At 40.8% G+C, this 15,202-nt stretch overlaps 1 protein-coding gene and 1 long non-coding RNA gene across 3 annotated transcripts in view; one reads left to right on the top strand and one right to left on the bottom strand.

Annotated features, from left to right (window-relative positions):
- The window catches only part of LOC121902258, a 101,063-nt gene that overhangs the window by 69,593 nt on the left and 16,268 nt on the right, over positions 1-15,202 (bottom strand). The window lies entirely within an intron of this gene.
- On the top strand, positions 3,033-13,125 carry pitx2 (paired-like homeodomain 2). 2 transcript variants are annotated; one of them, XM_042419514.1, is made up of 4 exons: positions 3,033-3,271; positions 5,733-5,803; positions 10,618-10,817; positions 11,732-13,125. In XM_042419514.1, exons 2-4 carry the CDS (start codon positions 5,758-5,760, stop codon positions 12,287-12,289), a joined length of 804 nt encoding a protein of 267 aa, XP_042275448.1. In that variant the 5' UTR covers positions 3,033-3,271; positions 5,733-5,757; the 3' UTR covers positions 12,290-13,125. The 2 variants fall into 2 exon arrangements, with proteins under 2 accessions (XP_042275448.1, XP_042275449.1); XM_042419515.1 differs by lacking the exons at positions 3,033-3,271; positions 5,733-5,803 and adding an exon at positions 9,654-10,125.

Raw genomic sequence — 15,202 nt, forward strand, 5'->3', positions numbered from 1 at the left:
GGCTGAAAACTGAAAGAAAAGAAAAGAAAAAAAAAAAAAGAAGAAGAAGAAGAAAATCATCAGGCTGGTTTCTCAGGCAAAGAGCACCCCTGAATAATGAAACCACTTCACATCTGCGCTACTCAAGCTTCCTGGTGCATCGGGAGGATGACAGTGTTCAACGCAAGGACTCGTATATTTCACTGACTAGTGTGGGAAAAAAAAAAAAAAGGTTTAGATTCAGTTTTAATGGCAGTCTGTGAATTAATTCAAAAGTCATGGTGTGAGGTGAGAGGAGAAAAATCAGAGACAAGCTCCTTTAAAGCTATTTTTTTTTTTTGTTTCTTTTTGATTTGACTGTAATTTAATTGATTCCTCATGGCACGAGCGGGATGCAAAGGCTGCAGAGACGAGGGGAAAGGCATTTGTCACACAAAACCATTTATTCTATACGTCTGAGGAAATTAAGTGGGGCTCAAATTCACTATAAGACTGATAAGTCTGTGTCGAGGCACAATTTGGCACAGAACGCAGCCCATATAACAAGTATTATGATGTTTCAACACAGTCTTTATGCATGGAAATATAGGGCCATATTCTGTAGGGTGTGCATATGACTCCCAGAATACTGTAATGGTTTTATACATCTGCATCACTTTGAATAAACTGTCAGGCCTTATAGATCTTTAAAAAAATGGCTCCAAGGGGAAATATGTTGTGTGTACGATCTGTTTTTAGGTGTCAACCTTACCAGATGTAATCATTTAGTGAAAATGATCAGCAAAAAATTAGCATATCATAAAGATAATTCATTCAAACTATTTATTTTTTAAAAAGGAACCAAATATGACGACTTAAGTTGTAGATTTGGTGTTTCTGTTTGTGGCTGAATTGGAGGGCAGTCTATCATCTCATCTCTTTAAGTGGAGGCTTGGATGCGTGCTGATAGGCTCTATATGAAAGCCGGAAAGAGTGTTTTAAAGTCCTCTCCAGTATGCAGGAGGAGGAAAAAAAAAAGTTGAAATGTCCAACTGTACTGACTGGCGGGCTGATGTGCTCGTTAAGAATCAGGAGAGAGCATCAGCAGAGCAGGTCACCCTGTTTCTCACATCACAGCCCCATCAGAAATTCTTTCAAGTGTCCTTCTGCGTCGCCAAAGATGACAACGGCGAATCGATAAGCGCTTGAAATGAAAAGAAGCCGCCAGTTTGCCCCCGAGGCGAAAGATTTCATACCCGCCAGCCTTCTCTGAACTTCAGGCATTCCTCTGCACCTTTCTGCGTGAGAAAGAGGAGGCTCTTGACTGATTCTTTTTTTTTTTCTTTGTATAAGAAGGTAAGAGGAGAATAGCCGAGCATCATGCCTCTCCAGACGCGCTGCTCACCCTCTTTTTCCTCTCAGTGCAAGGCGGGGCGTGATTTGAGGATGTGCATGATGCAGGGGGTTGATGTTTTCTGCACTCGCTTTGGGGTTGTTTACTTGCAATTTAAGTGTGGGTGCGCGCGGGGGGGTGGGGGGTGTGTGTGTTTATGGGCACGTGTGCTTTAATATCATAACGCACGGGTCAGATTTTGAGGAAGTGAGTGAGACGTGTTGGCAAATATGCTGATTTTATTTATTCTCCCTGTATTGGTTTGCATTTGACCCAACGCACTCCGTCTGCACGTTTTACGCGAGTGGAAAATTAATAAAATATGGCCTTTCTGGGCCTTTGTAGAGGACTAAAAAACCATTTATCTATGCTTTTAAAAAAAATGAGATAATTTAATGGGTCTAGCTAAAATAAATCAACCTGATCTAAGCAGCTGTTAAAATTACATTACTCTGTTTATAAGGTTACATAAGGATCCATTAAGCTTTTATTATATTACGTGTGTGTTTGGGATATCTGATTCACCACATTTTGGTTTGGGAGGGTTGATGATGCGCATGTTTTGCTTCAGTGTCCCCCCTTTTTGCCTAGAAATTCCCGTGTGGATGTGCGCATTAATTACCGCTTTGATGGGGAGTATGACTAAAAATGTAAAAGACGGATTAGGCGCGTGGAGCGCAGGCCTACGTCCGGTCTGCTCGCCTCACTTAAGATGCGAATGGAAAATCAGCCCAGTCTGTATCTAACGAAACGGATCTATAAAGAACATTTGCATCCGAGCCAGCTGTTCACTTCATCTGCACATAAATCCGCAACACGATAGCGCTCTGTCTGGCCCTGAACCAGCCTTATACACCCATTTCATTTTTTTTTTCTTTCTGTTTTCCACCCACCTCTGAATATTCCAAATACTCTGCTTTATAAATATGTGAAATTATGTATACAATCGCCAAACAGACAGCTTAATTACACATTAATTAGGCTCTAATTTTGCTGGGTTACAAAACAGACTGAAATCTGAGCCTGTATCTTTGATGTAAAAAACCGGAATTTCTTTAAATTGACTGCCAGTGAGTGGATTTAGTCATAAATCTGTGGTTATGACAATAGTTTATTTTGCGCACAGCGTTGAGATAATAAGCAGGTGAGTCTGTTGTTGTAAATTGCAGGCTGAGTTTAGGCAAATTGAACCATTATATGTTTTGCATGCCTGCGCCTCCACTAGTGCGCCGTTACAGTAAACGCGCCTGGGCGGGACAACAGGAATATCACTGCTTTTTTTTTTTTTTTTTTTTTTTTTTTTAATATGCATGTGCTTTTCAAAAGCTGCCATTCCGAATTTTTGATTGTTGTTGAAAGTTGAGAGGCTGTAAGTTTGCCCTCCGCTAGACTACAGAGGCATACATACACAAACACACCCCTTTAAAAGCACACACACACACATGCACACACACGTACACACACACACACACACACACACACGGGGTCCCTCTCTGAGCTCAAAAGAAGGAGGAAAAATGCGCCACTCTTGGAGCGTCTTTCAAGGGGGAAAAAGTTGAGGAAGACAGAAGGGGACGAACCAAGGGGAGACTCGGATGAAAACGCCTCCTTCGCTGTTTCTCCTCGCACTGTAAACAGATGGTTATTTATGCGCATAAATGAAACAATCCTAAAAGGTAGCGCTGCGTCTCTCTTTTTTTTTTGGATAACATAGCGGGGGAGCCATCCATGAACGCACGCACGCATTTCCGGACAGAAACTTAAGACTCCAGCGTTACTGGACATTCAAGTTGCTTGAATTCTCGCTGTAAACACAACTACTGGTGTCTAAGTGTGTTTGGACGGTGGGATTTTATCTCTTCACTACAGAATAAAACGCCGACGGCTGGGAAGATCAAACCCCACCGGTGTCTTCAACTGGTAAGTGCAGTAGAAGAGTAGAGGCGCACTTTTTTTTTTTTTTTGAAGCGGAGATGTGAGTTTATGCAAGTGAAGGAATTTGTTCCACCTCGGGGTTTTTTTTTTTTTGCCTGTTCTTTGTGTTTCTGATGTGAATTTCAAAGCCGTGGCCGTAACATAAAGGAGCATGAAGTGGTGTGAGGGCAGGGTTCGCCTTACAGGTCGGCGGATGATAATGATGTATCGTTAGCGGTGATGGAGTGTGCATGGGGACATAAAAAATGGGGGGGTAAAGCAAACTGTATTGTCCTCTGGTTTAGTGATAATCGTGAGAAAAGCGTCACAAATGATAAAACGTGTATGAAAGTACCAGAAAAAAAAGATTTTTGCTCGTTTTAGCATCAGATCCACACGCGTTTTTGCTACTAAACGTTTGGGTTGTGTGAGGTTCAAAAAACAACACAAACTAAAATAAATTGTGAGTAAATCTAATAAACAAACGTTATAAACTCCGAGGAAAATATAAATAACACTCAATAAAAAAAAACAAGTGGGCCTAAAGTGAGTTCAGATGTTGTTTACCCTCCTCTGCATCATTTTGCAATATAGGAGAAGAAGAAGAAGAAAGAAAAAAAAGAAATCGGGGTAAAAGAGGCCACGTTCACGGTCTCACGCCTTCAATTAATACAGGACCATATGGTGGAGGTTAGTCGATTCATCTCCCGGTAAAGGCTGCAGTCTCATGCTCCACTGTGTTAATTTCAGAAGTAAAGCCAGTGTGAGGCAATGCCAGCTTTCTGTCTGCACTGGGCCTGATGCCATGTGAGTCACTGACTCATATCAACTGTTGGTGGTGGTGAGAGCACAGAGAGCCCGTGAAGTGAGAATGAATGGATGGATGGAGATTTATATCTGGAATCATCATTTTCACACAGATATATTTATAAGCTGCTCCGATTGGATGTAAACTGTGGCGTCTTGTTAGAAATAAAATAATATATACACACATAAAGGCTAGATTCTTTTTGAAGTTACACTGAACCGTAATTATGTGTTAATTATTATTATTATTTATTATGAATAGTACGTGCCTACGGATATTCTGTGACATTAATCATGCCCGTGTGGACAACTTGTTTAGTTTGGTTTTCAAATTAGCGCTCTAATATCGACCTTCTTTTACTAAAACGTCAATTAATCAAGCAATTTATTTATTTATGTTATATACGTATTTTAGCCTTTCGCTTTTAAAGGAAATACATGCTTTTAATGCTTTTTATTTAGTCTGCAACAAAAAGAGATCAAAACAATCCCTTCAATGTTGAAACTGTGTTAAATATTTTACCCAATAACGTCAAATAAGATAAATACATAAAACACCGGAAGTGATTTCAGAGGCCGCGGCTGAGATATTGGAGGGACGCCTCATTAAATCTCACTGATTAGATAACACGGAGCCGCATGCTGTAACCTTCCACCTTACAGCCTGACCCGCACTATTTCATTTTGCAGTGGGGATAAAGAGGAGGGAAGAGTGATGCAGGTACACACCGGTAAAACTTAACCTCCACTATCTGCATCTTTTGAATTAAATAATAATAATAAAAAAAATAAAAAAAAACCCTCACAGATGATGTAGAGCAGGTGAAGTGAAGAAGTGAGGAAAATGGTTAACAGCATGACTGCATGCAAATTCCCCCCGACTTGAATTATCATAAGCAAACAGTGTGAGCCTGGACTAATAAAACCCCATCTGTGTAACTTCATATCGAGGTAGTATGAGGGCTGCGATAATGAATTTTGTAATATCCCACCGACAGACATCTCAATCAGACTCTAATCCCGTGATTTTACTACGGAATCACTCCACTTCCAACTGCTGCAGGCTGCAACAAGATCCGGCTCATGCAGAACACGCTGCTTTTCAGATTTCTAGAGTCAGACTGCACAAAAATAAAGTCTGACGTTGGAAGAAAAAAATATATAACAACACATATTGAGTGATGATACCGCGCTTTAGAGCCTGATTTGTCAAAATATTAAGAATCATCATGATGAGAAGATTCATTTGTTTCCACTTCAAATCAATTTGTTTCCATTTTTTTTCAAACCAAGTGGATTTTTCTTGAAATATTATTTTTGTTGGGTGAAATGTAAATATGACGCATTTCTAACAAAAATTAAAAGGCACCTTTATTGCTACCAGTGACATCAGAGCGCGCTGACATCCCAACGTGATCTTATGTATTAATTCATGTATTTACTCTTATTATAAAACCAGCATTTATGCTCTTATCAGTAAATTCGTTTTTAACTTATTTCTCTTCAAGACCACCAACATTTGAGCACACAACAACTCTTCCTGGTCTCATGTTCACTCCACAATCACTGGCTGCAGAGGTAGAGTTGTATGAATTATGCAGGCAGGGGGTTGTTTACTAATCTTAAAGGCTAATTATGGCTCCTTTGTCTGCTTTTACAGAAGCGGTTTTCCACAAATTGCGATAATGGACTCCCACTGCCGCAAACTGGCCACCACCTGCGCGCAAATAGGTGAGTATCTGATCCATGTGAGTCAGTGTGGTGCGTTTCTCACAGCTCATAGAAAGAATTTTAAAAAAAACAGGATTTTTTTTTGGAGATCCAACATTTCAATCTATATATGTATATATAAGGATTTCAAAAATGGTGCATAAAAAGGCCTCTTGGTAATTGATCCAGGCTGCAAAGAGGACATTTATTATCTGGGCCTATAACACATCCCTTATGTTCACTTTAATCTATTTCACACAGACGATGCACAGTTGTCTACGAAAAATGTCCCAAATTAGACTGCAAAAATAAGAAAAAAAAAAAAAAAAAAAGACTAGCTGACACATCCTGGCTCAAGGACGTTTTTGTGAATTAAGTTAACTGCTCTGACAGCCTGGTGGTATTTTCCAAATTTCTTGTTTTGTGAGGTTTCTTAAAAACAGGCTCAACATATTTGAATAAACGCAAAATAAGCGGAATTCTCCAGAAAATAGCGACGAGTTTTGTTGGGATTCGCACCAAATGACACATGGTTTCTTTAAGAGTCTAAGATTTCATTTTTGATGTTTAAAAAAGTTGCTTCATGTGCGTATTCTGCAGCGTTATTTCAGACTAGAACTGTTAGGGGTGGGGGGGTGGAGGGTAAGGGGGGGTGGGTCACAGATCTTAAGTCTTGCTTTGCTTGTCAGTGAGAAGTTGTTGGTGAATCCAGGTTGTTCACTGTCTTAGAGGGACACCTGGTGGTCGCGTGTGGATCTGCAGCTTCAGTGAGCAACATCCGAGCATTTGGGGGAAAACAGCTCTGCACAGCCACGGCCTTTTTTAATATATATATATGATGTAGTTCAAAGATTAACCATATGAATAATTATACATCTTATTGTGGCCTTTAATTCTCTACTTACTTGCCTTTGGCGCAGCACACAGCAATAAAACCCTCTTTTTTTTCATGCGTCTTCCCCCCTCTCTAATACTCCTCCACCATTTTCGAATCTATTCACAATAAATGGCAGCATGCTTCCGAAATCAAATCCCCCGAATAACATCCAACAAGAGACCGAACACAAGCTGGGAAGCCTGGGATTTATTAATTATTCGCCAGTGTAGCGGGGGAAATGACATCAGGTCTTGTTAGGGCCTTAAACGAATAACCAATAACTCTCATTCGGTTTCATTTAGCCGACATTGATGTGACAAAGTGCAGGCTCTTCATGGCGTCATAGCTGCGTATTGTGAACGACCATTGATTAAAAAAAAATAATCGTATAAAAAAAAAAAGAAACCGAAATAAACGCGGGATTTTATGCGGGTGAGTGAGAGTGATGCTTGCAAATATAGACACACCGAGCGTCTGTGGCCTAATATATGCAGCGCATGTTGGATTGACTCCGGGGAAAACTAAATGTATAATGAAAGCTCATTCGTGAGGAGGAATATACTAATGGAGGAATCTGATGTCTCCTTAATCCTATGTAAAAAGCCTTGTCGTCCCCCCCTCCCTATATTGACTGAATAGCTAATTAATGGCCCTCTATGACGGAGGCCTATTGCACGCAGTAATCCGCAGAAGAGAGATAAAGCATTCAGAAGGTAGAAATGAAGAGGAAACCGATAATCCACTTCAAGTTTAGTATTACAATCCGGGTAGAGGAAAAAAGGAGCAACAGACTGTTCAGTGTTGGACAGAAAATAAGACTTTTATTTTTGTTATTTTTAAGAAAAGTGCCTAAATCTAAAATCTGTTATTTTTACAATCACGTTTTACCTCCAAAATACTCACAATCATCATCAGTAATGTTATTATATTTTGACATTTTAGTGTCGTTTTAAATCTAAGGGCGTTATTGTGTTGTTCACACTCATAATAAAAAATGAATGATAGTGAATCTATTACGACATCATGCAAATTATGTATAATTTAATCAAAATTATACATGAATGATTATCACTTAAAAAAACATGAATCATCTTAATTGAATCACTCTGAGACCATCCAAACAAGGTTTTATTACTTTATGTGAGAGAGGATTCGCTCTCTAGTTTTGATAAAGTATCTTTCTCCCCCTTCTCAGTGTGTGTGTGTGTGTGTGTGTGTGTGTGTGTGTGTGTGTTACATACAGTCTATGGTCTGCTGGTATTTATATATCAGGGGCTTTCACGGGATTAGCCCAGTAACTTCTTAACAGCGCCAAATCCAAATGGGCGTTCGACTGGCCACGTGGAGAAGGGAAGTGTGTTATTTGATGATGATGATGATGATGATGATCAATGTGCGTTAGGGAATAAGAGAAGGACACAAAGAATATCCTTTGTATTGAAATAGTTTTATATATATATATATGTGTGTGTCATGTGCACTTATATGATTCGTACTAAATTGGCATGAATGTCTCTTTACACAATCGGCCCATCACTTCCATCACCTGTTACCCAGCTGACATTTCTCCACCCTCGATCTCCCACCTTGAAAATTAAAGGCGCATTTGTTTGATAAGACATGTTTACTTTGCCTTAACGCGTCACAATCTAGGGGGGAATTGGATGAAGTAAAAAAAAAAAAAAAAAAAATTGCTGGCATATCAGCTCAAACTCATTAAAAGTCCTCCTTCAGAAATTCTTAGGCAAATGAGAGTCTTATCAGATTATCAAAAAAAAAAAAAAAAAAAACTACAGGAGTGCTCGCTGAGAACGATTGAGGGGTCCAAACGCAAAGTGAGGAGAGATATCCAGTTAAGCACCCAGATAAAGTAATCCGTCGTCAACAAACTGAGTCTGCATGGTTAACCGTGGCTCCGGCGGGGTTGATTTAATGGATATTTAAACCTTAACTCTGGGGAGGTCAAGAGGATTGCTTGGTTTTACAACTAGTACTGTCAATGCTTTTCCGCTGGATATTGGTTATATACAGGGAAGTGGTAGACGATTCACTCACTTAAGGTCAGTTTGGTCACCTTTTATGGTCACGCACATTAGACATTTTCCTTACTATCTAACTGAATATGAGGTCAAACATCAGAAGTGGAAACAATATTTAAACTCAAGAGTTGTGTTTACTGCTCTAAATCAGGGTTTTATTCCCTGACTGACTTGCTTCTGAATGAGTACATGATATCTGAAAATCTGCATCCCAATGCAACACGCCCGTGAGCTGCACCAGCTGCACGTGTGTTGCTCTACACATGCATGTCTGGCAGTTAGTGTCAGTTGACAAGTGCGCACAGACAGTTTTGGAGCAGGCTGGCACATCCCTCCTTTAGAAATTACATTTGTTTTTTTTCCAGTGGGTGTTTTTTTTTTATCATCGCGAGTCTTGTCACAGAATCATTGTGCTGCAGAAGGTTTTTGTGTTTGATATGCAGTGTGCATCTTTTTTTTTTTTTCACACGGCTTTCAATACAATCCACCCAGTGGCTCGCTTTATCTACATTGAGTCTCTGAGTAAACTGCGGTGGCAGAGCCTGCGAGCATGCAGCTCAACTTGGGTATCAATAGAACTGCATCGTTTTACTGGGCCACTGGACCCATCTCATAAAATGAGGCCAAACTGTGTTATTTTCATTTTTATTTGGTCTTGGGCTGCTGCGCAACGGCACCTCGGAGCGCCGCGGGTACACCGTGCGTCCCATCTCTCTTTACATGCTTTTATTTGGAAGAGAAAAATAAGCGCCAGCCCGCATAAACACATTGGCAGACATATCTCGTTTCTGCAAGCTCCGGTTGGTTGGGCACACCGTCGTGTCCACATGGATGTGCCTGTCAGAGAAAATATGGGCGGGCGCAACATGGTGACGTGGAGGTCTGGAGAGAGGCGCAGTTGGATAGGCAGCGCACAGGCAACAGCTGAAATGAACAGAGAGCGGTGTGGCGTGTGTATGCCTCTGGATCTAATATCACCTACCTGTCCTTGTCACTCTAATAGTCAGCCGAGGTAGCCGCTGTTATCCCCGATGCTAGTATGGCTGCACTCAATGGCCTATTTTAAAGCATTTTCCAGTTTATATAGAAAGAGGGTTTCATCTCAACCGCAAGAGGAACCGCGCTGCTGTGCATTTTTGGGGGAGCTGAACACATTCCGCAGACGGACGACTTTCCGCCTATCCTGCGTGTACTAAAGGGGAGTTAATCTGCTTTTGACAGCCAGTTGTGCGATCTTTTACCGATGAACTCTATGAGGGATCCATTAAACATAGACCACCACCACCTAACAGGGAATAAACTTGCCTCCACGCACCACACGGCTCTGGCAATGGCCTCTAGTTTACAGCCGCTGCAGCGGTCTGTGGACTCTAAACATCGGTTAGAGGTGCACACGGTGTCGGACACGTCCAGTCCGGAGTCTGTCGGTAAGAACCGCCCGGGCTGCAGATGTTCTCAGCGAGGCGCAGCAGATGTCTTCTTTATATCAAACAAAAGATGGCTCCCATTAATCAACGTTAAGGGAGTTTTCATGCATGCAAACAGGCGATTATAGCTGTCATTTAAGCTGTCATATAATTAGTTTTGACACTGGCTTGTGTGTGAAAAGTTTCTGTGTCATGTAAATGAAAGGGAGCTTGTCTCGTGTCAACTAAAATTAGTGAAGCGTTTATTTAAATTCTTAATGTCAAGATTAAATCCAAATATTCACTAAAATCTCACAAAATTAAGGGAATACAAAACATGAAAAAAAGTAAAACGGCCTCTTTTATGGATCAAAACATTGCTTCATCTACATTCAGACTTTTAAATATTTCATTAATTTCCCCAACAGTCATTAATTGAGGATTTTTTTTTTTGTGCACATAGGCCTAAAACCCGCCTGACCCTGACTGAATTAACTCGTGTCCTTTCTACAGAGAAAGAGAAGATCCAAAATAAAAACGACGACTCCTCAGATGACCCCTCTAAAAAGAAGCGGCAGCGGCGGCAGAGGACTCACTTCACCAGCCAGCAGCTGCAGGAACTGGAGGCCACTTTCCAGCGGAATCGCTATCCGGACATGAGCACAAGGGAGGAGATAGCCGTGTGGACCAACCTCACAGAGGCCCGGGTCAGGGTGAGTATTCCCTCGGGTGTAAACAAAAACAATTAGTGTTTATAATGTTGGGTAACTTGTTCCAATTGTCCGGTGTGTCTAAGAATATCCTTTATCTTCATATTATTACGCACGAACGACAAACTTTACGCACGGCTGAAGGTTTCTTGAAAATAATGTAATAATGTGTAAAGCACAATATTTAGCTGGAAAACAAATAATGAGACTCTTGTTTAAATATACTGCTGCTTGAAGCCGAATTTTAATTAGACTGTATATGTTTATCTATTGGGGTAAATATAATTACAATCCCCTGCACACTATGCAAAAATAATTTTAGCACAAATGAATTCATCTTTTCAGTAACTTCAAAAATAAAAAAGTAAAAAAAAACTACTTATTTGTTATTTTTAACGTTTAATTACACATTCATATCATTGTTAACAGTTGAGGCTATTGACATGAGTCGGTGACAGATACCAGTCGTGTTCTCCTGCTCGTGTGAAAGAGGTGCAAAGCTTGTATTTTGCGATTGTCGCCCTGGCGTTGTGTGATTAAGGTCAGCGTGTTTGTGGACGCCTGCAGAGGAATACACAACCTCTCCACTTTGAGATGCTGTGGTGACACCCCGCGATGTGTATTCTGTTCAGATAAAAGGCGGATTCAAAGCGGAAATTATCTGCATAGGAAAGAAAAAGATTTATAAAACAGTGTTTGTTTGGGTTTATAGGCGTTGAACCTTTTAGGAGAACATACTTAGAATTACATTTATAATATGATTTTACAGGAAAAAATGCACAAATTAAAGATTTTTTTTTCTTATATTAAAATGTAGAACTCAGAGCATCCGCTGTAAGACATCATATAGGAGCTTTAAAGGATTAGATTCTCCTCAAAGACAATCTCTAACCTTTTCTCATTTTCTTTGGGTTTAGGTTTGGTTCAAGAACCGGCGAGCCAAGTGGAGGAAACGGGAAAGAAACCAACAAGCCGAGCTTTGCAAAAACGGCTTCGGCCCGCAGTTCAATGGACTCATGCAGCCCTACGACGACATGTACCCCAGCTACACATACAACAACTGGGCCGCCAAGGGCCTCACGTCGGCCTCTTTATCCACCAAAAGCTTCCCCTTCTTCAACTCCATGAATGTCAACCCCTTATCCTCGCAGACCATGTTCTCACCGCCCAACTCCATATCCTCCATGACTTCCAGCATGGTGCCATCGGCGGTCACCGGGGTGCCGGGCTCCAGTCTCAACAGCCTCAATAACTTGAACAACCTCAGTAACCCGTCTCTCAACACGGGGGTGCCCACGTCGGCCTGCCCTTACGCGCCTCCGACCCCTCCTTATGTGTACAGGGACACTTGCAACTCCAGCCTGGCCAGCCTGAGACTGAAAGCCAAGCAGCACTCGAGTTTTGGATATGCCAGTGTGCAGAATCCGGCCACTAATCTGAGCGCTTGCCAATACGCCGTGGACAGACCAGTCTAATATCTACCTGCACTGCAAAAAATAACCACCTTAAGCAAGTCATTAGAGGCTGGTAGTGACGCTTGAAACGTTATCTCTCTCTCAAGTGAGTGAGAAAATGTGGCGGTGAAATAATTTTACTTTTTGTAATGTGTTTCAGGAAATGTATTAATCAGCTGGCATTCTGTTGATGTAGGCTAGTTGGGGTGTGATGTACATTATTCTGACTTTTTTTTTTTTTCCTCCTCTCAAGATATCGCCACTTTATCCTTGGAAACTCCAAAAAAAAAAAAAAAAAACATATCAAGAAACGTGTGAAATTATCCCACCGCACCCTGTTGGTACATTTATTTTTTATTTGAATTTAGGAATCACGCGATTTTGAGAGTTATTACGAGACTAAATGGCTTGTTATGGTGGTCATTTTTTGCAGTGTGTGTGGGGTAATCACAAACAGCCGGCCACAGGAACAAGAGACTACTAGCCTACAACTACTTTTTTCATTTTTCAAAAAGGGCACTAGAAGACTGAACCACTGAAAAACAAGCTCAACTCCACACCGGAGTCCAACTGAAACGGGAGTTTTTAGGTTTATTCCCCCCCCCCTTTTAAACGAGTACCGGCCTGTTTCACACTGCGGCACAGTAAAAAGCTACAGGCCTGTTTCATTTTTTTTTCATAGCTCGTCATGAGGGGTTTCTCTGGTGGATTTTTGGACGTTAATTGTTGACTGAAAGGTTGTATATATATTTGAATTATCATCTCCTGTTTGTCGAGGCGAATGCGCTATAACCCTCCAATCCTCTCCAGGTTCAATTTATCAACGCATGTGGAAAAAAAAAAAAAAAAAATTACCCTAAAAAGGAATCATGTTTTGCTTGCAAACAAAAAGGGAATGTAAATACTAAAACGCACCAGTTGTGTGTTTCTAACATATTATAAATTTATTATTAATGTCTGTGTGAATATCGATTTAGAATAGCAATTCTGGTTTTAAAAAAAAAAAAAAAAAAAAAAGAAGCATCAAAATGTTCCTGCGACAAATTATTTGGTTTTTGCTCTGTGTATACTATTTGGTACGGAATTATGTTCTTTTTTTTTTTTTTTTTTCAACATCCAAAAAAAAACTATTGTGTTTTATTTAATGGAAGTAAATATATTGTTCAAAAACATTCTGCTGGGAGACTTTTATTGAATCTTTGTGTTAGTAGTCTGTTAGTGGAGTGTAAAGCAATGACAGTCTGTCTATAGCCTTTCGATTATGTGGAGGTGCTTGTGCGGCTAATCTATAGAGGAAAACAATGGGTCGCTCCAATACACATAGCAGCGAGATGCTCCGTCAGATTAACTGCTGAATACATGTCTGCCTGCTCAGCCAAGAGCCCCGGCGGGGTACTGGTGCTTGAAATAACACGGGAATCAACAAACAGCAGTTGGACCACACAACAATGACAACAGTCCATTAGAGTTTGAGGTTTTTTTCCTGTTTGAACTCAGAAGATATGGAAGTTGTCTGAAGTGGATGATTAGAAAAAAAACAAAACGTGCAGCACAATTTAAACAAAAATCATCCTTTGATTAGATTTATGCTTTAATAGGAGTTGTGCGTTTCTCTAAATGTATATTTTAGGGATGGATTTATGATCATAATCTACAAAATGCAACAGTGAGACGAGTTTGATCGTGGATATTTTTAAAGCTGCAATTTTTCTTCCAGAAATCTAAATTTACTGTGTAGCCTCTCTGTCTCACGCATGTCTCTGTTTGCCTTGTAGTTTTCCTTTGCAGCTCTGTACCCTTTTTTTTTTTTTTAAAGTCGTTGCTTTATAGTGCGCAAGTGCGGCAAAGCAAAACAAAGACACGGTCTAAGGGAAACTGATTCACAAGCTTGAGCAAACAAGCGCACACAGAGAGGTATGCGGGGCTGCTGATGACTGAGGAGGCGGGGGTGGTGGGGTGGGGAGGTGGGGGGGATGACTTGCACCTTTCGTGGCTGCAGGCAGAGCGCGGAGGCACCGGGGAGGAAGCACCGCAACACTTCCCCGCAGAAAGAAGTCAAATAAATAGTCCCTAGGCTGAGCTGCGTGCGCCGTTCAGCTTCACAACCACGATCATGATGTGAGGGGTTTTTTTGTGTGTGTTTATAGTCTATTTTAAAGCGTCAGTATGAAGCTGTTATCACTATTAAAATGAACAAGAATGATCTGTTCAAAAGAAGAAGAAAAAAGAGAGATGTGTCCACTTGGTGAAGGAGCTGATTTAGGATCTGATGTCATGCTGAAAGAGGCCTCAGGTCATCTCTCAAGGGGGGGATTATTATGAGGAGAAATAAATCACAGTTAGTCCAAATGTTGTTTTTACAAAAAAAAAAAAAAAAAGAATTGACAAATAACAAACACAAGAGAAGCAATCTTCTCTTTTTACAGATCTGTGAATATATCTGAGCGCATCCACAGCGGCCTGAACTCTTCGCCCTCCAGAATTAGATTTTCCTCTAAAAAAAACTGCGGGTCCTTTTTTTTTTTTTTTTTTTTTTGCACAAAGTGTCACCTTTTGATGGAGTCGGTAACGCGGAGCAATAATCAGCTGACAGGGATAAGCCTCGGCTGCTGTAGGGGGGCGCGAATACGCAAGTCTACAGCCACAATCCACATCCACACAATCAACATGTGTGAGCGCACAGGATGACCTGGAGAGAGGAGGCTTCAGTTGGGAAATGTTCATTTGGCTGGAACCACCGACGCTCAGGGACTGCAGACCTTTTGCCTTTTCTCCTCTCTTCTCCAGCCTACTCAAGGTAAGAGCTTATTAAAAGTTTCAATGGAAAACAAAAAAAAACACAATAGGCTTTTTAGCTCCTGTGGCTGCATGTTCGCTCACGTTTAATTGCGGATTTTTTTTTGCAGAGAAAATTCACAAAATAAAGCTTTTGGT

Source organism: Thunnus maccoyii, chromosome 8 (genome assembly GCF_910596095.1).
Source record: "Thunnus maccoyii chromosome 8, fThuMac1.1, whole genome shotgun sequence".
In the NCBI taxonomy this organism is placed as follows: Eukaryota; Metazoa; Chordata; class Actinopteri; order Scombriformes; family Scombridae; genus Thunnus; species Thunnus maccoyii.